The sequence below is a fragment of the Colius striatus genome, chromosome 4 (genome assembly GCF_028858725.1).
Source record: "Colius striatus isolate bColStr4 chromosome 4, bColStr4.1.hap1, whole genome shotgun sequence".
NCBI classification, from domain to species: Eukaryota; Metazoa; Chordata; class Aves; order Coliiformes; family Coliidae; genus Colius; species Colius striatus.
In genome coordinates, this window is record NC_084762.1 from 19,658,695 (window position 1) to 19,683,059 (window position 24,365).

General features: G+C 43.5%; 1 protein-coding gene across 4 annotated transcripts in view; it reads left to right on the top strand.

Moving 5' to 3' along the window:
* FARS2 (phenylalanyl-tRNA synthetase 2, mitochondrial) overlaps positions 1-5,892 on the top strand; it is a 249,376-nt gene extending 243,484 nt beyond the window's left edge. For all 4 annotated transcript variants that reach the window (XM_061995655.1, XM_061995657.1, XM_061995656.1 and 1 more), the window contains one exon: positions 5,579-5,892. In XM_061995655.1, the coding sequence (XP_061851639.1) occupies positions 5,579-5,717 (139 nt within the window). In that variant the 3' untranslated portion in view covers positions 5,718-5,892. The remainder of the gene's footprint in view (positions 1-5,578) is intronic.
* Positions 5,893-24,365: the final 18,473 nt, after the last annotated feature.

A 24,365-nucleotide genomic window follows, 5' to 3' on the forward strand; every position in this document is an offset into this window, starting at 1 on the left:
AGTAACATGAGATAGTATTTTCATTTCTTCCCATCATTATCCCTTTCAGGGCATTGTTGCAAGCAAGACAAGCTTTTATCTTCCAAGGTCAATCCATGCATACTTAGAGCATTATATGATCTATGTGAAGCTTGTAGTAGTCAGAATCTTTTGAGGGGATATAGGATACAAACTGCTATGTCAGGATTTGAGAGGAGACCCTCAAAGAACCTCATTAACATGACCCACTTAACAGAGAAAAAATAATCTCAAATATTTGTGTTACCTTGTGTGTAGATCTTTCATTTTAGATAATATTCTGTAGAAAAAGGTGCAACATAGAAATGGTGGTGAGTAGTACTGCTTAGTGCACTGCTCAGAGTACAAAAGAGATGCCTTTTTTTTTTGCTCCTTGATGCTGTGGGAGATTGTCATCTCCACTTTTCTGTTCCTCAAAGTAAACCCAGCTTTCTAGAAAAAGATCTGGTTCTGCGTTGCCCTGACCACATAAGAGCATGTAACCTCTCTACAGAAGTCTCTCTGCCTCTGTGCTTTATTTAAGGCAGATGGAAAGTAGAACACAGTTAAAAAATGGGGAGGAGGGGGTGTTCCCCACTAACTGCTGCCCCTTTTATCTCCCTTTTCAAGTATGGAGTGGAGAAATTTTAATTCTTGTTACATATTGCATGTGGAGGAGACAAATGCCAATACCAGGTATTTAAGCAACATTTTGGTTTACCAAATGACCCTGTGTCTTAGTCTTACCTAACCACACAGACAAGTTCCTCAGAACATTTAGGTTTGCTGTTGGCAGGTTATGGGATCAGCTTTCTAGCCATGCTGTGTTTAAAACATCCTTTGGTGGACTTCCATGCAGGGAAAGCTAACACACAAGTACTAATTTTTATTGCCTAACGTACCCTTTCATTCTGGCCCTGGTCTCAGTGTCAGGTTGCTTTTGTGTTTATTAGATTGATGGGAGACTGAGGCTCCTTAATTTCTTGCTGTGCTCAGATATCAGGCTGAAATATTGAAACATATAGGCTGACCTTCACTTTGGCCCCATGTAGTGATTCTGACCTGGCAGTGAGCAGCTCCCTAGCACGTGGAGGCGGCTGTGTGCCAGTTACCAAAAATCACGAGGCAAAGCTGTTTCCTCAAACAAAATTCTTAGGAAAGAGCATTAGGCATTGTTTCACTGCAGTGTTTGTTCACGGACTGCGTTCTTGTTTCCTCCTGTGGTGTCAGAATAAATCCCTGCCTTCCTTTACCCTTTGAGCAGTGCTTCTCTATATTCCCTGCGTTTCATTACCTGAAAGCCGCAGGCTGGTGCAGAGGAGACTTGTGACACTAAGATCAGCTGAAGCCTAATGGGAGAGGAATCCGCGTGACTGCAAACCGCATGGACTTCTCTGGCAGTGCAGTTTAAGTAAATAAAGCCCAGTGAGCTTGCTGTTAAGCTTCTTTTTAAAATTATTTTTGGTTTTTTACCTGGTGAAGCTGCTGTTCTAGATTTTGACCTCAAATTTTTTATTGCTCCAGACAGAGAGGTACTGCTTCTGTGTCATCAGGCTGCAGCATGACATGCAGCAGAGAGTTCATTATGCATTAGCAGAGCCATCTTTAAGGGAGGCAAACACTCTGTGACTCTGCAGAACAAAAAGAAAGCAAGAAAGGGAATCAGCAGACACATATTATTTGCTGATAATAATTGTTTCCAGTTGCAGACGATGGCAGTGATTAATCACATTGTCTCAATATTTTATTTGGGGACAAGGAGGGGGGGTGTGTATAAGTATTAGAGGGGGAAAGAGCTAAGAAGAACTCTTCCCCCTTGAAAAGTTAGCTAATACTGCTCTGAAAACAGTGCTTTGGGTTTTGAAACTTGCAATGATTGAAACAGCATTGAACTATTATACTCTTTTCTTTCTAATTGGAAGTAAAGACATAAATGCATCTAGCTGAAAGGTGGGAGAAAAATGTAACATACCAACCACGTGACTTGTGTGTAGCCAGCCATATATATTAGTAGTTACATCATGTTTTGACTGTAATTAAAGTTAATTCTATTTAACACAATCCCTGTTTTATTTTTCCTGCACCAATGATTAACTTCAGCTGCAGCTAACAGAATTCTAGCCCAGTGCTGCTCTGTAAAGACCTCTACCCTTTCCTAATTTAAATGTCTCCTGAAGATGCAGGTTTTCCACAACACCCATAAGAAACTACTGCATCCTGTCCTGGCCTGTTTAATTTGCCTCATAAATGAACTGCTCACTAGGATAGAGGGAGAGTGATATGTAAATATGTGGGTCAAGGTTACTTTCAGCTGATGATGACTGGTGATGAAACAGCACTGGAACTAACCCTAGCACAGCTTAAATGCGTTACGCAAACTTGTGTTTACATCACAACAAGTGGTGGTAATGAGCTTTCCATCATGGGATGCATTCTCAGTATATACAAGACTTGGGATCAAGCCTGTGACTGTGTATCTTCTAAAGATTTGTTCAGCCAAAGCCATTTGCAAATAGTTTTGATCAGGTGGGTTGCTGTAGCCCTGTGAAAAGCTGAAATACTACCAGCTGTAATGGTATTCGCTAGCTTGATCTTGAAAATTGTTTCTATTGAGCCCCAATTTATTATCCCTTTTATTCAAATTTCTCTCTTAGAATGTAGCATCTGGCTACCTTGTTATTCAATTTACTTACTTCTCCCAGATCTATCCTCTTGACTGCTTTGCAAAGGTGGAGCAGAACAGAGCAACACCTTCTCCTCAGTTATACCTCCCCCTCTTTTCTCAAAGATCCCTTTTCTACAGCTGGTGGATGTTTTTAGCAGTTAATGACAGTCAGCTTAACACTTCATGAAATGCAGTTTGCCCTTTCCTATGCTAGTCAGATTTAACTTGCTTTATCTTCAGAGCACACAAAAAAAGGAGGAATTCTTTAGTTTGAAATAAGGTTTCTCTTGTAAACTGCCAATGGGAGAAGGGCAAGCTTCCCACCCGTGTGGAGTGGGACAAAATTGGTAGCAAATAGCTATTCTCAGATAAAAACTACCTGTGGCTGTATCTAGTAGGATTTGAGGTTGAAGTTAGGATCTTGAGAATTATCTTTGCATATGAGCAAGTGTAACCTGAGTTGTAATCAAATAGTCATAATAAACATGGTTTCTAACATAGAAAAATTTCCAGGAGAGAGATGACCTGACGCTTGCTGAATGCATTAAATGAGGAGTTCTGCCAGTATGAGAGAAAAATGAAAAGAATGGCACAACTGCCATTTAAATTCAGTAATATAAGCACTGCAATTGCAGAGATGCCTTTCCAAGAGCTGTATGTTCTTGCCTGGTTTTGATGGAAAGCAAGAAGATTTGTTTTCTCTCTTATTTACCTTACTGATTTGCTCCTGATTTTGTATTAATTTGTTCCTAACTCAGCAACTCTTAGTTGCTCTTTTTACACCTGTCATTCCCTCTTCTCTATTCCCTTTCCCTCTTTGCCTTTTCCTTCCCACGGCAATCCATGTGTGCCTGCTGTCATGTCTCACCCCATTTCTTCCCAAGTTTGCTGGTCTGGTCCTGTACCTTGACTGCAGCTTGGCCCATGCGCTCATCCCACGTCTATGTCTTCCTCCCACAAATGGAGACTTCAGATGCATTTTGCCCTTGCTTTTCATTTCCGGTGAAGGCAAAGTAGTCACCTGAATAGAAAAATAAATGTTTTACCCCTTTGCAGCTGTGTGTTTGGTCTCAACCCCAAGGCTGAAGCCTGGATGTTTTTGAGATGTCCCACATGAGACAGCAACATTGCTCTCCAGCTCGCAGCGTGGTATTTTTCCTTTTGCGCATCACTGGCAGCCCCACTGCTCTGAGGCTGTACGTGTGTGCAGTGCTCCCTCAAGGTGCCCTTGTTAACACCAAAAGGAGAGAGCCATGGTGTCAGCAGCAGTTCAGGGTGGGTAATGTAGCCCTCCTCCTGGAGGGGCTAACTGGAAAGGTTACCTCCTTACCTATTTGCACTAGTAATAAGCTATCACACTGCAATACAAGTTGAGGTATAAAGGTAGATTGCAGAAAAGCACTAGGGGTGTCATGGTTTTGCCTAACCAGCAACAAAGCACCACAACAGTCTCTCGCTCAGTGTCTCCATTCACCCCCCACCCTCCTTAGGATGGCTGAGGCCCCAGTGAAATGGGAGGAAAAAAGATAACCAAGGTTGTGGATCGAGACAAGGGCAGGGAGGGCTCACTGCCAATTATGGTTCTGGGCAAAACAGACTCCAGTACTCGACTTAGAAAGTAGGAAAGTTTATTCTACTACCTACAAGAAACAGAACAAAAAGCAAGAAGAGAGCAGGATGATGAGGAAATTACAGCCAGCACTTTAAGATCTCCCTCCCCCATCCCTCCTTTCTTCCCAGGCCCAGCTCACTGCTCCTGATATCTCTACCTCCTCCCCCTTCAACGGCTCAGGGGGGCAGGGAATTTGGGATGTGGTCAGTCTCTCACAGATGGGCTCTGCTACTTCTCTCTTCTCAGATGAGGACGACTCCTGGCATTCTTCCCCTGCTCTGATACAGGGTCCCTCCCCCAGGACACAGTCCTTAACGAACTTCTCTGGTGTGGGTTCTTCCCAGCAGCTGCAGCTTCTGCCGATACACGGTCCCTCACATGGGACACAGTCCTTGGTGAATATCTCTGGTGTGGGTTCTTCCCCTGAGTTGCAGCTTCTGCAGATAGAGGGTCCCTCCCACGGGACACAGCCTCCTCTGGGCATAGTCACTGCCTCTGGCACGGGGTCTTTTACAAAGTGCAAATGAATCCCTGCTTCACCAGTCCTCTCCACGGGATGCAGGGGAGTCTCTGCTCTAGCACACCTCCTTCTCTCCTCCCTCACTGACCTTGGAGTCCACATGGTCACTTCTCTCTCTCTTCCAACCCCTTACACCACCACCAACTGGAAAAGCAGGAAGAACAGAACAAGAAGGAACAGGAAGAACCCTCCTTTCTGGATTCTTCTTAAAAAGTGATTGTGGAGGTGTCTAATTGGCTCAGCCCCAGCAGTGGGTCTGGCTCAGAGCTGGGGAGAGTTTTGAGCAACTTCTTACAGGAGCCATCTTTACAGCCCCTTCCCCCTTATCAGAAACATCTACAGACAAAATCATAGGGGTAATGGACATAAGTTGGAACACAAACAGTTCTACCTGTTCAGGTGAGAGAATCCTGGCACAGGCTGTCCAGGGAGGGTGTGGAGCCTCCTTCTCTGGAGGTGTTCAAACCTACCTGGACATGTTACTGTGCAACCTGATGGAGGTGAACCTGCTTTTGCAGGGCTGTTGGAGTGGGTGATCTCTAGAAGTCCCTTCCAAGCCCAGCCATTCTGTGATTCTGTGATTTTGAAGTCCTCTGACAAAATTAAAATTCAGTCCCACCTCTCAGGACTGTGTGTTTTAGCATTAAGGTGACTTTTCAAGCAACAGGAACAAAATTAAATGGCAAATAAAAAAAAATTATCCGGAGGGTAAGTGTTTGGCCTCCTATATCTGCATTTGTTGGCATGTGTATTTATGAGTCCTCTTTTGGTTTCTATTTTGTAGGACAAAGAAGGTCAGCCATTGCTACCGCATCATTTACCGGCACCCGGAGAGGACTTTAACACAGGACGAGGTGCACCATGTCCATCGAGCTATTGAGGAATCAGCAGTTCGAGAACTTGGGGTTGAGGGCAGGTTCTAGAGGCACTGGTCCAAAGCCCTCATGACAGTTGCTTTTTGCATTTTGAGGAGGGGTTTTCCCCTCTTCTTTTTTTTTTTTTTCTCCATTTTGGGGTTGGAGGGTAAAAGTAAAGAGAAGGGGTTTTCTGACCAAACCTAGCATATGGAAAACAACTGATGACTGGGCAATGGTAAAACTATCAGATAATAAACCTTACTACTGAGAAATCATTGGCAAAGTGCTGGAGCTTTATTTTAAGGAACAGGGGAATGGCAGTAATGTAAGATTTCCCTTCTGTTACAATAAGAAATACACTGCCTGGTGGTTTTCTGTGTTGTTAATTGGTCCCTGGGTTCCATTAAACTGTAAATACTTGGCATTATTTCTGTCTTGACAGGATCTTATGTCTGTGTAACAAGTGAAGCAAATCAGAGACACAGATTAGCTCAGGGAAGAAAAACTCATCCCTGCCTCATTTTAAAAATTAGCAATTTCAGATTTTGCATCAAGAAGCCTTCCAAGAAGCGCATCTTGCAAAGTTTATCTCTCTTACCTTCAGAGCCCATGGGTATTGCTTTCATCTGCTACAGAGAAGGAGCTAGTGTGGCTCCAGAGCTAGACTTGGCTGTCTTCAAGTGCTGGGTCATTGGTGAGTCTTTCCCGTTGGTTCCCCCAGCTCCCACAGAGCTGAGTAGTGTGAGGTGCTTCAAACTGTGCCACCTTCTCCAGGCAAGGACCTGCCTTGTCTCAGTTCTCCTCACACAGGCACCAGTGCAAGATAAGTCTGCTCCCTAGTCGCAGCATTGATAACACATGGGGCAGAATGGTAGAAAAGAGAAACTCTTCCCTATACTACCCTGAAAGGAAGCTGCCTTGATCTCTCATGGTGTATTACTTTCTAGCAGCAGCATCTGCTCAGAAATTTGACCTTTAAGGCAGGAAACCAAACTAAATTGGGATCTCCTATTATTTTCAGGCACCAGTTGCTTTACAGAGTGCTTGGCTTTTGCACTGCAGGTTATAATAAGTAAATGCTCACAGTGGTGTGATGCTAGGACCTGTAGAAGTGTTCAAATGTTCTGATAAATACTTGATGAGACATTGCAGATGCTGATATGGAATATGGGATCTTGTTTTCACTTGTAATGGTATTTCATACAGTCTTGCAGGTCACATCTGTTTGCTGTGCAGGCAACTTTCCCTCCTTCAGGGAACAAGGCAGTAAAAGTGCTGCAATAAACAGCATCCAACACTGATTTATACCTTATCAAGAAACATCTGTGCAGCAGGCTCATACTCAACCATAAGAAGCCAGTTACTATTGCAGATGTGACAGAAGCAGAAAGCTCATTTTAATTTCATTACTCAACATATTCAGCTGTGTAAACAAATCCTAATCTAAATCACTGTTGTGTTATCCAAATAACTTGATTATGAAAACAATATGCTAGGCTTTCTACAAGGCAAAGAGAAAGGGTGCCATTTAAGCACCAGAAAAGCCTACTTGGTTATTTTTAAACCATGATCTACTAAAATACATAAATACAGCCTAGCCCATTTGATGTTTCTCTATCTCCTTCATACTTTGCCTTTTCAAAATTCTCAGTGACACTCGCTGAAGAGGAGGAGCACTCCTCTGAGCTGCACTAAGCAGTAGTTGTTCCAGGACAGGTCCTGATCAATGTTGCCACATAGAATCGTTTCAGTTGGAGAAGACCTTTAAGATCATTGAATGCAACCACCCACCTCACTGCCAAGCTCATCACTAAACCATGTCCTTCAGCACCTCAGCTGCACAGCTTTTAAGCATCTTCAGGGATTGGGACTTCACCACCTCCCTGGGCAGCCCATTCCATTGCTTCATAAGCCTCTCAGTGAAAAAGTTCTTCCTAATGTCCAATCTAAACCTACCCTGGCACAACTTGAGCCCATTTCCTCTTATCCTATTACTCACTAGTTGGGAGAAGAGACAGACCCTCACCTCACTGCAATCTCCTTTCAGGTAGTTGTAGAGATGGCAACAAGTTCTGTGTTAACTGGTAGGATTGCTTATGGAGAAACTACTAAAACCTGCCTGCTATATGAAAGAACTAAATCTCTTCAGAAAATTAGAGACTCTCTAGGGTGGAGTAGATCAGAAGGTCTCCCTTTTAATGTATTGATTAGTGAAGTTCCCCTTTTCTGCTTGCCAAATGCTTCAGTTCTTCTTTCATTCTGACCAATCAGTTTTGGGAGAGTAGAAATCTGGGGAATGCAAAGAGGAGAAAATTGGACACTGAGTCTTTGTCACCGCAGTCACAGACTGGCATGTCTGGCTTTGCAAGGAAACTTGTGTGTTCTAGAATCGACTAGTCTCCAGCCGTTAACATCAGTTGTGCTTGATGTGTTTGGCTGTGAACTGTCTATACACGATGCTAGTAGTATCTTGGGGGCTATGCTGATCCTTGGTGGAAGCAGAGAAAACTTGACTGAGGAAGGTCCTTGGTATAGTCACTGACCAAAGAAAGGGCTGCCCTCAGCTGTCTCCTGGCTTTTCCTAAGACATATTTAGCAGAAAAATAGATGAACTAGCTTTAAAAGCAAGAACAATGCAGCTGCCAAGGTGAGTTCACTTGCTAGTCTCTGCTAGCCTACAATCTGTCTCAGGAGCGTCCCTCAGTCTTGGATGGGCTACAAGTCTAGTAAAGGTGGATGAGTTCCTAAGTATCAAAGTGATACCACACCATGTGGAAGTATTAAGGGGAGCAGCATTTGAGTAATTAACATAGATGCTGACTGACTGGCGTAGTGATGCACAAGGCTCTGCTTCATGTTTTTATCAACTGCTTGTGTTTATTTTTGTATACCACTGGGTTTTATATCAGAGAGAGAAAAAAATCAGTTGTAGCAAAAGATGCTGCACGTTCTCAGGAGAACCAGCTGGGGATTTCTGTGACTGAATGTTATGTACTGTTTTAATGTTGTGGGTGCTGGTTATGTTCCTAGTTGCCATTGACTTTGAAGCTAGCTGTGATTCCTGGAAGTCTAAAGATTTAGCTTTAACACCCAGTTTGGGATCTTCCCAGTAAAATGGCAGCAAACTTACAGTGCACTGAGATTTACCTGTTTTTTATGTTCTCTTTAAAGGCACTGCAAAGGAAGAGTGTTGTGAGCTAGATAGGCAATCATTTGCTCTGTTTTTACCCTTGAGACATCAGTGACCTCTGTCGTGGTATTGCCAGGCGTGATCCAACAGCTGCACAAATCTGAAACCAGCCCTGTTCTGAGAATCCAAGCTAGATTAGTAAACTATCAGTGGTGGCCATTTGCCTTCCATTGAGGGTGTTACTCCCGATTCCTCTGCAGGTTCGTAGCCATACTGCAGTGTTGAATCTACTGGCACTGTGCAGCTGTTCAGAGTTTCTCAAGTATTGACAAATTAGTCTCAGCCCTTTTATAATTTCATGTAGGAATTAGCTGGCTTTTTTTTTTTTTAATGAGGGAAAAAAATTAAAGTTGTGGGCTTTCACTTTGATAGTTTTTAACTGCAGCAGCTAACGCATTTCAACTGTCCCAAGTAGAACTCATGGCCAAGACAGATTCTTTGTGGCCCCATTGAAATGAACACAGGGAATCTTAGCCCAAAAAGCAGATTTGTGTCCATCTCTATGAGTTAACATTTGGGTAAAACTAAAGAAGCTTGCCTTCACTGTGGAGTTAACTGAAGGTTGGCTGGTGCTCATTGGTAAAGACAAGGTCAGAAAGTTCTGTGTCTTGCAGCCAGCACCCTAAGCACACACACAAGCAGTTTTATGCACAAGGAAGCTCTATTGAATTCAGTGTGAGCATATAAAATGGTTGTGTTGGATATTTGAGGCCCGCTAGTTGATATGGCTGGACTGTCTCCACTGGGATTGTTACTATCTGGGAGAGAAAATGAGTTTGTACTTCAGCTCTGAAATAAGTAGCCATACTTATAGAGCTCAGAGCTCTCTTCAGATTTTTTCTGCAGTGTATCTTTGCTAAGAGACGACTGTTTCTGTAAAACAGATTTACTTTCTATGTAGAACAGGCCGTATTGACTAATTACACACATCCTGATCAAATTTTAAGATATGTGAGTGTTGTCTCTGAACAGCCACCAGAACTGAAGCAGTCTTATGAGGACCTTGAACAAATTTGTAGAGGACATAAGAAACCAGGCTTCAGCACTTACTACCTGCTTTTAAACGTTACTGCAATTACATCTGAATTTTGAGCTGAATGTCTGACACAAGACAATTGCAGTTCAACACAGAGTGCAGGCATATGCTGAGTGAAGGCACTGACATCTCCAGAATCTGTTGTATAGGGTTTGATCATCATTAGTATCTGATGTACTCTCATGTTTGGCAGTTTTTGTGCTTTTGTGCTTTTGTCAGATGGCCTCTGTTATTCTATTTATGCGCACTGTTAACCGAGTAGAATCTGGTTTAGTCTGTCTTTTATACTTGGAAAACTGTGCTTAAAATCAGTCTTGGCATGACCTAGCTTTCTCATTTCATTTTCACTTACCTTCTATTGTAGTTCTTGCTGTTCAAGTTTGTTGTAACTTTGGTGAAGAAACAGTGTCAGGCCGTAGGCAGGGAGATTTATTATACCAAAGCCTAAAGCCTGTGCTCCCACACCACATGACTACAGGGTCTCTCTCTGTGCTCGCCCTCTGAAAGCAGGTGATTAACACGCCGTCCAGCAAATTGTGCCTCTGCCTGCTCGGTAATTTGCTGGGCAGCACCACAGTCATCCGGAGCAGCTGCTGCTTAAACAGGCAGTAGATTGTTCTCTTTTTATTTTCGTGTCTGCAGCTCCACTTGTAGCACAGTATGATACAGCCAGAAGCACTGTGTTGGTATTTGCTGCAGCAAAGCTTCAATTAGATGATGTGATGCCTGTGCAGCCACTTTTCAGCAGAAACACTGTATGCTTATGAATGATCATAAACATCTGCATATAGAGATATGGGGCACATTGAGACCACAGGTCAGGATTTTAAAATGATTAGACCCTGAAACTGCTCATGGGATTTTGTCAACATCTGTGCAGGTTTGAAAGTTCCACTAGGCATCTGTCCAAATGTTTAGCCACCTGAAACTCGGCAACTGTGGTGATGCTGGTGTCACTTTGGGAGAGGGGAGCAGATGTAGCCAGAGATCACAGGGCAGCTGGGCAGCGGAGCAGGAGGAGTTGTCTTCTGACGTCCTGGGCTCAAAGCATTACATTACTCTCCCTCCCACCATGCTGCCAGCAAGCACGGATCTCTGGCTGCCTGCCTTTGCATAGGCACATAGTAAATAATTAGCATTCATGGCCAGGCTTTTTGGTCATCAGTTATTGTAACTGATGATTAATTTAAGGGATTATTGATTCTCATGCCAAATCTTTGCCCACTGGTGGTAGAGAAACTAATAGTCGTTCACAGAGTCTTTATTGACAGATCTCAGTATAGGAATTGAATAAATCAATGTGGGAATGGAAGTGTAGGTCTGTAGGTTGGTTTGTGTCTTCCAGATCACGAGAGGATTGACAGAGGTTTTACCTAAGTCGAAATTCCAACCTTATGTACTCACTCCAAGGCCCTTTTTGTTGAGTGTTCAGCAGTTTGGCAGGTGCATTCAGGGGGTATGGGGCCATCTGAGATCCAGAGATGTGTGTCCATCAGGAAGCCCTTGCCAGGGGACTGGGGGCTCTGAGTACAGGTTGTGCCTTGCAGCACTGATGGAACCTGATTGCCTTCAAATTTCTGTCCTATGCTCACAATATGCGTAAGAGTACCTCCTTGTGCCCTCCTTTGAAACAACTCCTTGCTTCCATAGTCTCTTAAATGTGCTTCAAGCCCCCATCACTTCAAACCTCAGCTCCTTCCCACTTTCTCTCACAGTGTCCCCTTCAGTGCCCAGTGCCTTGCGAGAAGCTTGCTCACGGAGCTTTCAGCCAACCAGACCAGGTTGATGACCTCTGTGCACGTGCGTTCATATTCAAGTCTCTCTGCTTAGCACAGGTGCTGTTTTTCACACAGTTTGCCAGAACATCATGCCTCAGAGACCCTCATCTTGAAGTCAAGCGTAGATGGATCTATTCCAGGGTGGTTCAAAGGTCAGCAAAGGTCAGTGGCAGTGGAAGGATGAATGCCCGTCACTCTTGTATACAGCTTTGCTTCCTTAAGAAGATGAGACAAATAAATAGCAGGATGATTTATGTCAGCATAAATAAGTGTGTCCTGCCTGAAAGCTCAGACAGAGGAGACAGCATATTGGTAAGAACATGGTGCCCAGCATGGTCTCCTGCACATACTTAAGAATATTATTACAAATGTATTTTTTATGAATAATAACAACAACCGTCTCTCTCTGTGTTTACCAGCTGCTATGGTGCTGTGCTGTATAGTCTGCATCACCTTTCAATCCTTTACACTTGCCAGAAACTGAAAATTTTAATTTGATTAAGCAAGAAATTACTACTTCTTGTTCCTAATCTTGCAGCATTACCTCTCCTTTTTGAACAAGGAGGGCAGCCCAGCATTGCAAATGAGATGTTCGGCACCTTGCCAAATGACGTTATTCGCATGTTGCATACACACATACATGTGAAATCGGTTGGAGTGGTGACGTGAGCCTTGTTTCTGTACTGTGGATACAAAAGCAGAGTTGTTGTTCCCCATACGCTGTGTGATTAGAGACTTTTCTCTCCTGCTGTTTTGCTCCGATACACAGAAAATCACCTTTTTCCAAGAAAAATTCAATACTTTCTGTTGCCTCCTGCTGTCAGAAAGCCAACAGTCTTCTGAGCACTCTCCCTTCAAAGAGCAATTGAATTCTGGGGAGAGAACTCCCTTTCCTACTTGAGACATTTTTGTTTGAGTCTGAAAGCCTTTCTGGCCTCTGTTTTAGGCTCCTGTGCAACACCTACTGCTGGTGACAATGCAGGTCTTTTCTGCCTTGCAGGAGGAAAGACAACTTAATAGAAAGGCCAACTTTGTGAAGGAAATTTGAATGACTTAAATGTCCTGCCCTAATTTAAAACAAAATAAAAATAAAAATCTTAGCCTCTTAGAAGTTATTACTAAAAGTCAGTTTTGATCTTTACTAAAGGACGGGCTTGTGGAGTGGTAACATTCCACATCAGTGCAGACTCCAACAGAGGACAGCTTTGCCACTGAAGTCTCTTTCATTCACATTTGGAGAACTGCTTGGTGTTTTTCTGGCTTCCTTTCTATTTGGTCACACATCTGGAGTTTTTTGGCTACACTTTCTCTGCTTATTCCCCATCACCTTCAGTAGCAGTTCACAGATTAAGCTCCTCGACTGTTCGTAACGTTGGACTGTTCATAGTGCTGGAGCATCCTTAGGGCTACTGTGAAGTCTATCACCAAGGGGAGCTAGGGCTTCAAAGACACCCAGCTCCTGGGATGCCCTCTGCATTACATACTCACTCCTGTGTGGCTGGGACAGTCACCCAGCCCAGCCACCTTGTCCAGGCAGCACAGCCTGCAGCTCAGAGCTTCTTCTACAGGAGCAACACAGACTTCTGGAGGGCTCTTGTGCATGGCCATGGGTTTGCCAAGCTAAGCAATGCTTCTCTGAGTGCATTTCTGCCCAGAAAGTTGAGTGGACTGCCCATAACATCTGAAAGGAGATCTGTTTTAAGGCCAAGGATGACAACACATGGTTGGGATGGGGAGGAGAAATTACTGCCTCTGGTTCAGTGTGTTTCAGGAGAGATGATGTAAGATATGTCAGTTACATCCTTGAAAGGAGCATTATTACCAGCCAAGAGGAAAGACTCTGCAGAGGACAGTGCAACAGATGAGAAAGTGGCTCTTAACTTGCAGGACCTGTTGGTTGCTAACACTTTCTCTGAAGGACATCAGCTGTAGAAGAGGTTTACCAGGAACAGTGATGCCTCTCTTAGCACTGATGTTTCAATGAAGACGTGCCAAACTGGAAGAAAAGTACTGAAATTTCCCAGTGGTGAGTAGATGTGAGATGATCCACACAAGACAATTGACCCTATATTCATATAGCAACTGTTACATGCAGCTAGGGAAGAGGCAATTTATCTGATGTAGGTGCAGATGACATCATGCATGACTGTCTCCACCTGGAAACCACCTCTAAAGTCCAGGCTGATGTTGAGCCAAACCAAGAGCCTCCTTGCAGTCTTCCTAATTATGAAAAAATTCAACTTAAAGCATGTGCAATGGTCATACAGATCATGAGGCCCACAGGTGATCCCAGCAGCTTTTACTACATGGCCATTGAGTTATTTTCTAAGTAAAGCCAGAGCACCATGTATGGGGCCACATCCAGAAAGCTCTCTGGAAAAGCACGCCCTGTAAATGGGATAGAGTAGACTTGTTATGAAATCCCCTCACTTTCTGACAGACCTCAAAAGGAGGGGCAAATTGGATCATAAATGTGAGACTTTTTCTTAATAGTGACAATCACTCTTTCCCAAAAGATCTTCAGGATCTTGAAACATTTTTCAAAGGAAGATAGAACCATACCCGTTTATCAGACACTTGAACTGAAGGCTGGACAGGCTGAGGGCTTTGTCTGCTGCCACTGCAGATTGAGTTCTGGATCCAGATGTGCCACAGCCTGCTCTGATCCAGTACCAGAGTCCTGTTCTGCAAATGGTGCATGCCCTGAGCAATGAAGGGAGGACCTTAGTGCTTTTCTATTCCTTGCAGTACTGGGGAAGATTAAGTCCCACTTCACTACTCTGCTTCACTGCATTGCAGTAGCATTTAGTAAATTGCACTGGATGCTTTCTCCACCTGAATTTGTAAAATCTAACCAGAAGTTTGCAGTGACTGAGAGACAAATGTTGAAGGAAGAAAACAGGAAGGTGAAAAGGATCACCAGGCATTGAATTTTGTCCACTCCCCCGCAACCTTCTCTCCTTTTCAAAGCACATATTAGTTGAAGCTAAGGGGGCAACTGGCAGTGTGTTCACAGGACCTTTGTCCTTTGTGGATGTGCCTCTTGCAAGGGACACAGTCTGGTGCCTACACTGAAACATTGTTAGGAGCTACGTTGTTGCTGCCTGGAGCTTTAGTGTGCCTGGTCTGCCAGAAGATTTAATGTTCCCGATCAGGAGCTCCTGGACACCTTGGATCTGCTGTAAGGAGGAAGATAAAATACTTAGTGATAAGGCTTAGCCCTGCAGAGGCATCACTGCAGAAATGACAGTGCAGAAACCCGCAGTTCTTCCCCTCCCTCTGGTCCTTTCCCGCGCCAAGGCCAATGCACGCTGCCAGTGCTTGCATCAGAGTGGCTTAGCTCAGATGCATCTTTGTATGGTGCCATGAAAACCAAGATTCAACATATCAGTGATTGTAGCACATTTCCCTTTGTAAAAGGCTGGTAAGCATACTTGAAAGCATTTCATCAAGTTATTGAATAGCATCACAGAGTGGCAGGGGTTGGAAGGGACCTTTAGAGATCATCTAGTCCAACCTCCCTCCTAAAGCAGGTCAGGTCCACCTACATCAGGTCACACAGGAATGTATCCAGGTGGCTCTTGAAAATCTCCAGATAAGAAGACATCACACCCTCCCTGGGCAGCCTGTGCCACGGCTCCCTCAACTTAACAGTGAAACAGTTTTTCTTATGTTTAAATGGAACTTTTTATGTTCCAGCTTCATCCCATTACCCCTTACTGGATACAAGAGAAAAAAAAGTGATGCCCTCAGCCTCCTGACACCCACCCTTTAGATATTTGTAAATATTAATGAGATCCCCCCTCAGTCTCCTCTTTTCTAGACTAAACGGCCCCAGTTCCCACAGCCTTTCCTCATATGAAAGATGTTCCATTCCCCTGATCATCTTGGTGGCCCTGTGCTGGACTCACTCCAGAAGTTCTCTGTCCCTCTTGAGCTGAGGAGCCCAGAACTGGACACAGGACTCCAGATGAGGCCTTACCAGGACAGAGTAGAGGGAGCAGAACCTCCCTTGACCTGCTGGCCACACTCTTCTTGATGCATCCCAGAATGCCATTGGCCTTCTTGGCCATGAAAGCACATCACTAGCTCGTGTTTAATTTGCTATCCTGTATGTAAGGGCTCCAAATGCATGATTTTTCTTCTATTATTTTGTTTCCCTTTGTATCCATGCAAAATTCTGGCATTTGTGTCCTATGGCAAGGAGCTCAGTTTAACTAAGCTGTGTTGATAAGACGGTGTGCTCTGGATTGGTTTGAACCTGCAAACTAGCTTCACCTTATGTTCCAAATCTCAAAGTAACTGGTACAGTCAGCACCAGGCCCTTGATAACCAGGGAGGTACTGACAAATCTGGAAAAGTTTTGGAGGAGAGTGACAAAGCTGATAAGGAGAGGTGGAAGTACAGGTAGAGGAGTTCAAATATAAACCGATGCAGAGCTTAGCTCGGGCATGACTAACAAATGTGTGGATTGTGAGACACGTAGCGCTCTGATGAGTACGAACACCCTCCCACTCTCCTGAGAGGGAGAGAGGAATTTTTAGCATGACACACGGGGATATAACAAGGGCTAATAGTGTGACAGTGAGGCTGAATGTAAAGTAAAATTTCCTGACAATGGGATATATTTCGCTGTGGAACAATTCTCCTGAGGGAAAGGGCAGGAGCCCAGCTGCTTGACCCTTTTTAAAGCCAGACTGGACAAAGCATTAGGAAAGGTACTCCAGAGAGCAAGCATTAATTGGCAGGAGGACAAACTGGTGATCTAATCGGTCCTTTCCATTTCTAGCTCCAATGATATGATATGATATCCTCTGTAATGAATTTTGATTGGTTTTAAGCTCAGATGGTAACAGGGAGATAAAACTGAATGAAAAGATTAACAATAAGAACTAAGAAAAAGCTGTAGGCTTGTTTAATAGTTACGGAAAGTGCCAGATTGAGAGTTCCTTAGGCCATTGGTGCTATTCTGAAATAGCATTGCAAATGGGAAAATGAAAATTGTTATACTGGTAATGATTATGGTAAAGACTTATTTTTATAGAGCCCCAATAGTCCAGAAGGATCTAAGATTGGGGATGTGCACGTGTGCATCCATGTAATGGGAGAATTGCCACAGCTTGACACTGAAATGCAGCAACTGCTAGACTGAAACAACGTGTTTTAATGGCAAACAGCAACATGGGGCAGCAATTTAAGATGGGATGCAAAGAATAACTCCTGTAATTGAAACTATAAGAAAATTGTTTGGTTTGGCAGAATTTCATTTACTGATGAGTTATCTAGGCAGGAGGTTTTTTTGCAACTGCCTTTTCCCTATGTCTTTGTTTCTAAGGCTGCAGGGTCTGGCAATATTGATCTAGCTTCCCTGGTTGTTTTTGGGTAGGCAGGAAGAAATGTGCTGAAGTAGCATGGCACTGAACCAAGCTACATTGGACTGGTGTCGAGGATGGGCACAAGGTCACCCTCTCTGGTCATGACATCGCATGATTCTCGTGCCCTGCAGTACCCTCATGTTCTTACCTCTTGGAGGCATTTCAAGAACGGTTTCTTGGCAGATGCTGTATTTTCCAGGCTATTGGCCCTAGGTGTTTGCTTTATGTAGTAATATTTTGCTCTGGGCCTGATTGCTGAATGTGGCTGCCATAGGCAAAGGCTGCCTCTTTGTGTAGTTTTTATCACCTTCTTGTGAGTCATGGCTTCCAAACTCTGAATTCCTGGAGGACAGGGGGATCCATTTATTTTAGCAAAAACAGAAAAGGAAGCCCCATTGGAAAAGTGTGAAAATGTGTAATAGTAAGGTCTATGTATGAAACTAGAAAAGGCAACTTGGAAAAGCTGAAATATATTATTATCTGGTTTAAATATTGTCATTTTGAAGTGAATCGCGTTGGTTATCATTCACATGGAGAACAACTCTTTTTTACCTAGTTTGTTTTTGTAAGCAGCCACAAATCTAAAAGAAAGTAAGAAAGTGACCAGAATGCAGATGTTCTACATTGTTTATCCCCCGTGAAATTAGACAACTACCTTGAAGAGTCATTTCAGATGGAAGAGGAAGGAAATGAGCTAGGTGAGAACTTGCATGTTGAACGTGTCATCCTTCTGGAGCCACGTGCTCATCGTGGAAATGACTCATATAACATTAAAAATTGTTTATTTACAGTATCTGGAATGCTCTGTTTAACGTAATATTTGTTAGCTTCACAATTAATCAAACATTATCCATTTGTTAATGAAAAAACGTGGCAAACGTTCCTGTATGAAGTGATGAAGTGCCATTGACTATTGAACAGCTGAAGTACTGTATAGTTTGACTACTCTATTTTTCACACAGATTTATCCAATATTTTTGTTCAATAGTCACTATAGATTTTGTTCTTTTACTTGTTAGCTAGTCATGCATAAATCAATCAAATTTTTCCTTTGAATATTTTTATTATTCATAGGGATTGGTTGGTGTTCTCATTTTATCCACCAGAAATCTTAGCATCTCAAAAAAACCAAAGTACATATTCAGGAGACCTGAAACAAAATCCTGCCACTGTCATGCCTCCAAAATATCAGAGCTCCCCAAAAAATTTATTTCAAAACAACTAATGTGATAGTCTTTTATTTCCTTCCTCAGATGGGGCATTCAGAAACGTTAGAGGAAATGCTCCTTCCTTATGTGAGTGAGAAGTCAGCTTGAAAGTCACTGCAGGATACCCAGGGCTTGCAGGTTCTTAGTGTTATGGCAGCTGTTGTAATGGTTACACCAATAGCTTCCACCAAGTGAGTTGCCAAAATTTCAAGGTTTCTCTGAAATGGCCCAATTTTTTTCCTAGACACACATGGAAAATTTCTGGTATCTTAAAACTTTCAACTAGTCCTGGGACTTAGATTGTAGATTAGTATTTGACTTGCAGTAGGACACATGTTTCTAGACTTCTGGTTCTAGTGAATGCGACATATTCCTTTTTCATTTAGACATCTTAGTAGTCCTACCTTTCTTAATAACTCATGTTATTATCATGTTATCTTGAGCTGTGGATTGTTCATCAGCTGCTGTTATGCAATGTAACATTCAGTCTGGATGTACTGTCTTGTTTTGGGAGCATAATGATCATAATGGTCTCTGGCAAGAGGCTGTAGGTCCCTTCTGTCTGCTTGGTGACTGATGGTGTGAGGAGGCTGGGAAAGGATGGAAAGGGATCTTACCTGAGATCTATCAGCAAAACTCATGGCATGAGTGAATCAGAAACCATTGTATCGTATTTAAAAAACTAAAAGCATATTAGGCAAAATGAGAGATGCAAAAGGAGAGAGGCACAGGACAGATCCTGACTGGTCAAGAAGGTCTACGTACCATAACAAATTGTGTAATTGAGTGAAAAGGGTGTTGGAGGCTCTGCTTTTTGTTTCCCACAGTGGCACTAGCCAGTGAGACTATGAAGAAATCATATCCCCTCAGTTTGCCAGTCTGCAAAATGGGAATCACAGAACTACAGAATCTTAAGGGTTGGAAAGGACCTGGAAAGACCATCTAGTCCAACCCCAGGGTAAGACCCCCTAGAGTAGGTCGCACAGGAACACATCCAAGTGGGTTTTAAATGTTTCCAGAGGAGGAGACTCCACAACCCATCTGGGCAGCCCATTCCAGTGCTCCTTCACCTGAACAGTGAAGTTTTTCCCTGTTTTTTTGAAACCTCTTATGTTCTAGATGCCAGTTTTCCTTTACCACATATTTTGAGACTTCCAGAGGTAACACACTGCATAACCCCACTGTATTAGCACAGGTGTTTAAGGAGGCTGTGTTTGCCTTTACATCACGGCCTGTGCACATCGTACAGGGACCACCAACAGTATCTGGTGCATTACAGTGAGAAGGGCTACTCAGAAATGGGTCCTGGACCTCAGCCTGTCACCATGGTGACAGAACAGCTCAGCACGGCAGGGAAAGTGAAAAGCGATATCTTCTGTTAAGGATAACTTAGAGCATCGAGGCTGCACTTCAAAATACCTCTGGTTTTCTAGGTCTGGGCTTGCAGAACACAGTGCTAAGCCCTGGGATTTCCTCTCCCTGAATCCTCTTCTCCAGCTTACCTACAATGAGGGGCAAAACAATGGAAAATCACAGTGGTGAGAGAACTGCAGGGTAGCTTTGCTTTGGCTTTTCTGTTGATAGGGTGGGTGGGAGGGAAATCCGCACCTCTGAAGCTCTTCTGCAAGGACATGGTGTTGAGAGCTGATGAATACCATCTGATGGCCTAATTCCTACCCATCGGTTCATCCATGCAGCTGCCAGGGACTCCTTTCGCCCCTGGGTCAGCTACATTTCTAGTGCAAGGACTATTCCTCCAGCCAGCCCCATGGGCACCAGTCACCTTTGTGATGCCCTCACTGTTCAGGCTTCTCAGACCAAGAAAGGCTTTTGCTCTTCACGCTGTAGCCATGCCCTTCAGTGAGTGTTGCAACAAGCACCTGGTACGGTTGGAAGAAGTCCCTGTAGCAAGAGCTGATACAGCTCTAGAAGGACCCATTGCCATTGTCTATGTTTAAGTAAGATTGACAAGGGAAGAGGGCAACACCCCGATATCTGTAGCATGGTTTGCATGAAGGGTTTCATCACCTTTAGCCAGGGCCTCACAAACAGACTGGGGCAGGAACTGAAATCAGGTGCTTCCACATCAAAGAAGGATTTGGAACAGCAGTGCCTCAGCTGCGAAAGGCCTGTGGAAACATGCAGCAGTAACCAAGGAAACTTCATGCTAGAACCAGCTCAACATGATGAATTACTGCCTAATAACTGGCTACTAAAGGACCTGGGTAATTCAGTTGCCCCTTCTCGTGTGGTTGCTGTGTGGGTAACATTTTCACTGCCCTATTGTGCTAAACATTCCTATCAATCATGAGCATTACCCTCGTGGTGAAGCGGGAACTCACCTGCCCGAAGCCCACGTGCCGAGCACAATGCACCCTCACCGCTGGAGGGGCTCTGGGAAGCTCTCTATAGCTCTGTGTCTCCACTATGCCATCAGATGGACCTTCCCTGGCCCACAATTCTGTGTTAGCACCTCACACATGGGCCCCATTCTTGGGTGATTTCTGCTGTTTTCAGATTTGTCTGCAGCCAGTCGCTGGGAGCAGCTTCTGCAGGCAGTGGCAGTGGTTGGGGGGATGCACCCCAACCTGATGGGCACCTAAAGTCTTCTCATTGGTAGCCTCTGGCTATGTGACTAGGATCTTGCCTGGAAGAATGCTCTGAATGGTGTCAGCGACAGAGCTGGCGAGAGGAAGATGCTAACAGTTGCTTCAAGAGAAGCTGGAAGGTGTAAGAAAGATCACTTTGGAGATGGGGAGAGGGCCAAGTGGTTGATAATTGGAGGGTTGCATGAACTCACTTTCTGCTGCTTTTATTTTATAGTTAGGAGGAAAAAACTGGCAAGAACTTTCCTGCTGATGAAATGGACATGGTTGTAGGGTGGGGGACATAGATTTTATAAAGAAAATGATGAGAAATGCCAGGTGGACCACACTTGCTGGTGAAAATGTGACTGAGATTCTGAAGATTGGAGGAAGAAGGTAGCAGTCTAGGAAATCTGTTTAAATACTAGGGAAAGCATAGGGAAACCTTGAAGAAAAACAAGATAAAATGACAGTTGCCTGTAATCCCATGCATGCCCTCACTCTCTTGCTTTCTCTCTATACCCACACACTCAAGCACATCTTTCTGTCTGAAATAGTAGGGAAAAGATATCATAGCCTTCATTGTCAAGAGTAATTTCTCTTCGTGTGTCACTAGCAACAAATTCTCAGAGCAGGGGGATATATTGCACAAAACTCATTCGCCTGCTTTCTTACTTTTCTAAACCTAAACAAAACTAAGAAAAAAGCCCCATGAACAGTGGAGTTGAAAAGCTACATACTGACAGCTCTTGGATGGCTGGAGGCTGAGCACAACGATTTGTATGCTAGTGATGCAAGTGGAGGCAGCAGGGTGATTGTTTGTGGAACTAGGGCTCACTGTCCTTCACAGGAATGGCTTTTAGCCCGTGCCCCTGTGCATTTGGCAATGTCAGGGAACCTGACTGCAGCTCTGCTGTGCTTTTCATTCCCAGAATGCTTTGCAAGCTAGAGGTTTCCCACCCAACATGTTCAGCAAGCAAGGTTGGGAATAACCTACTGGCTGCTCTTGCTTGTGTATGGGACACCCCACAGGACTGATGCCTTTTTATTGTATGGGCTTCACAGTGATTTTCCCCAGCAGGATGAAGACAAGTGGCTGCCAGACGGGTGTAAACTTGCACCATCCCTACATGCTATTGACCAGAGCACTAAAATCTGCTCAGAAGGGCCAAACTTCAAGTGTCTCTTGGAGAGACAGGGACATCATATGCTCACGTAAGGTCAGCATAGTCTGCCTGGATTATATGAGAAAAAGCTTGGGCCCATAAGTGTGCTTGGACTCTCTCTTTCCAGGGATGGTGTCTTAAAATGTACTTGAAGATTCACACAGCGGACTATAGGCCATTTGGGTCTTTGTCCTATATTTAACTGACACCGTTAACTTCCCTGATGGACATTGGCACGGGCACTCTTGTCTTTAACTGGTGGTTGTCTGACTCCTTGTCTGAGTCTCCTTCCCAACACACTTGGGCAAAAGACTTCACTAGCTCATTTAAAAATGAAATTTGTTCATCAGAGTCATGTCCCATGCAGAGAAGAAAAATCTCTGAGCTGTTGTGGATTCCTCTATTCCATATTCCTCTATTCCTGGCTAATGGCTGGGAACTTACAGTATGCAAGAGAACATCACTGTGGTTCCTGGCAAGGAATGGAATTTGTATGAGCAGATTCTATTATTTTATTTTATTTTGGTTTGGTTTGGTTTCAGTTCATTTTAATTTAATATTTTATTTTCAGATTTTGCTTTATTTGGATTTAATTTTAATTTAATTTTTAAAATATTTTATTTTGAAAAGGGCTAAATAATACCTAAGATTCCCTCAATCCACTTTCAGTGTTCCCTCTGGCTTCATGAAACTACCTGGTCTGAATTGAAAATACGTGAAAAGACTGTAGGGTTTTTTTATGATGCTTGGAAGAAAATGGATTTGCAGAGCTTCTCTCTTTAAATGTGTCAACATAAATGACATCCTAGCAGGTCTTGCAGATTGCATGGCATAGGCAAATAAGTGCTGTTTATTGCATGGACTGTGCAGTATTTTACCTAGCTATTTCTGCTACAGGCAGAATAGATGAAACAAATTTTCCATGTTCATTTATACAGAGATGCCAAGAGATGCACGCAGCTGTCTCCATTAATGTTCATTTGTGCCGTGATTCCTTATCTAGGATTTAACCCTTCCCAGAGGAAAACTGCGTCACATCTGGTGATACCTATCACAAAACAGGCCAGATTCTGTGCAACATTCCTTCTAGGAGGTTACACGTGGCATTTTCCTTCCCTCTGGCCTCCCTGGTCTGCTCTTTTATAAAGGCAGTCTAAGGCAAATCTGTCACAGAGTTACAGAGGAAAGACCTTACAGATGGCATTAGAGAGGCCAGCACTAACTCTTTAAGGTCTCTCAGTCTTTAGCTACCAGATTCTTTCAAAGGGATAGCAATAAAAAAGAGAAGAGTCTTTAAAAAAACCCAGAAAGAATAAAAATAACAGGTCAGGCTCAACAAGGAAACTCAAGTGCTCTGTGCATGGATGTCAGTAGAAACTAGGCATGTAGGCACTTTGGAGTTGATTGGATTGAGAGTTTTGATTCTAAAGAACAACTATTTGTTTCTTCTCTCTTCACCATCTGTATTACCACAGCTGTTTGCCCCACTGGCTTTGGATATTCCCTACTAGTATGGTATTTGCAAAACACATTATGCCCCAACCAGTCCTCTGGATGACAATATCACTCCAGCTGCCGCCAGCTGTCTTCAGAAGGACAACACATGTCTCTAAAGGTATTCTTTGTATTTTGCTGAATCAGATTCTGAGTTTCCTTCTGCGGTGACATACTGCATTTCTCCTCTCCATTGCTGATCTAAATCTCACTGTTTAGTGATCCATCCCAATTTTATCATTGATGAAAGCATTGTGTGTGTGTGTGTGTGTGTGTTTGTGTGTGTGTGTGTGTGTGGCTCCATGCTATTTGCTTGGGCACAGCTTTTAGCGCTCATGCTTATTTTTCAGAGTAGGAAAAATAAAGGTCTCTGTACTTAGCCCATGATGACAGTTTTGCAGCAGAACACTGAACAAGAAAAATGAAGACTGCAGGAGTGGAAGGAGGAAATGAAAGTTGCCCTACCGACAGGGCGACATGAATTCAGCGATGGGGGGATTAGGCTGAGTGTTATCAGTGATGATGAAACACAGCAGACTCTCGTAATGAAATATTTATGAATGGGGAAATGATACTGCATTCTGCAGTGCAGCACAGGGGAAAGTGAAATTTCAAGAATACTGTAATAGCAAAGCCCTCCATTAATTATCGAAAGCAAGCTGTAATGCCAGTTACTATGACAACAGGGTCCCCTATGTATTTTGCACCATTTGGGGGCAGGGAGGAGGGGTCTGCTTCTATTTACTGGAGTGCATTGTATTTCTTTTTCTGTTGTTGTTGTTAATTATGGCTGTCCCAGCCTGTGACTCTGTGCTTAATTTCAATGATAAAATTATAAAGTGACTACAGGCTAAAATATAGCCAAAGCCTTCAGCCTTTTTA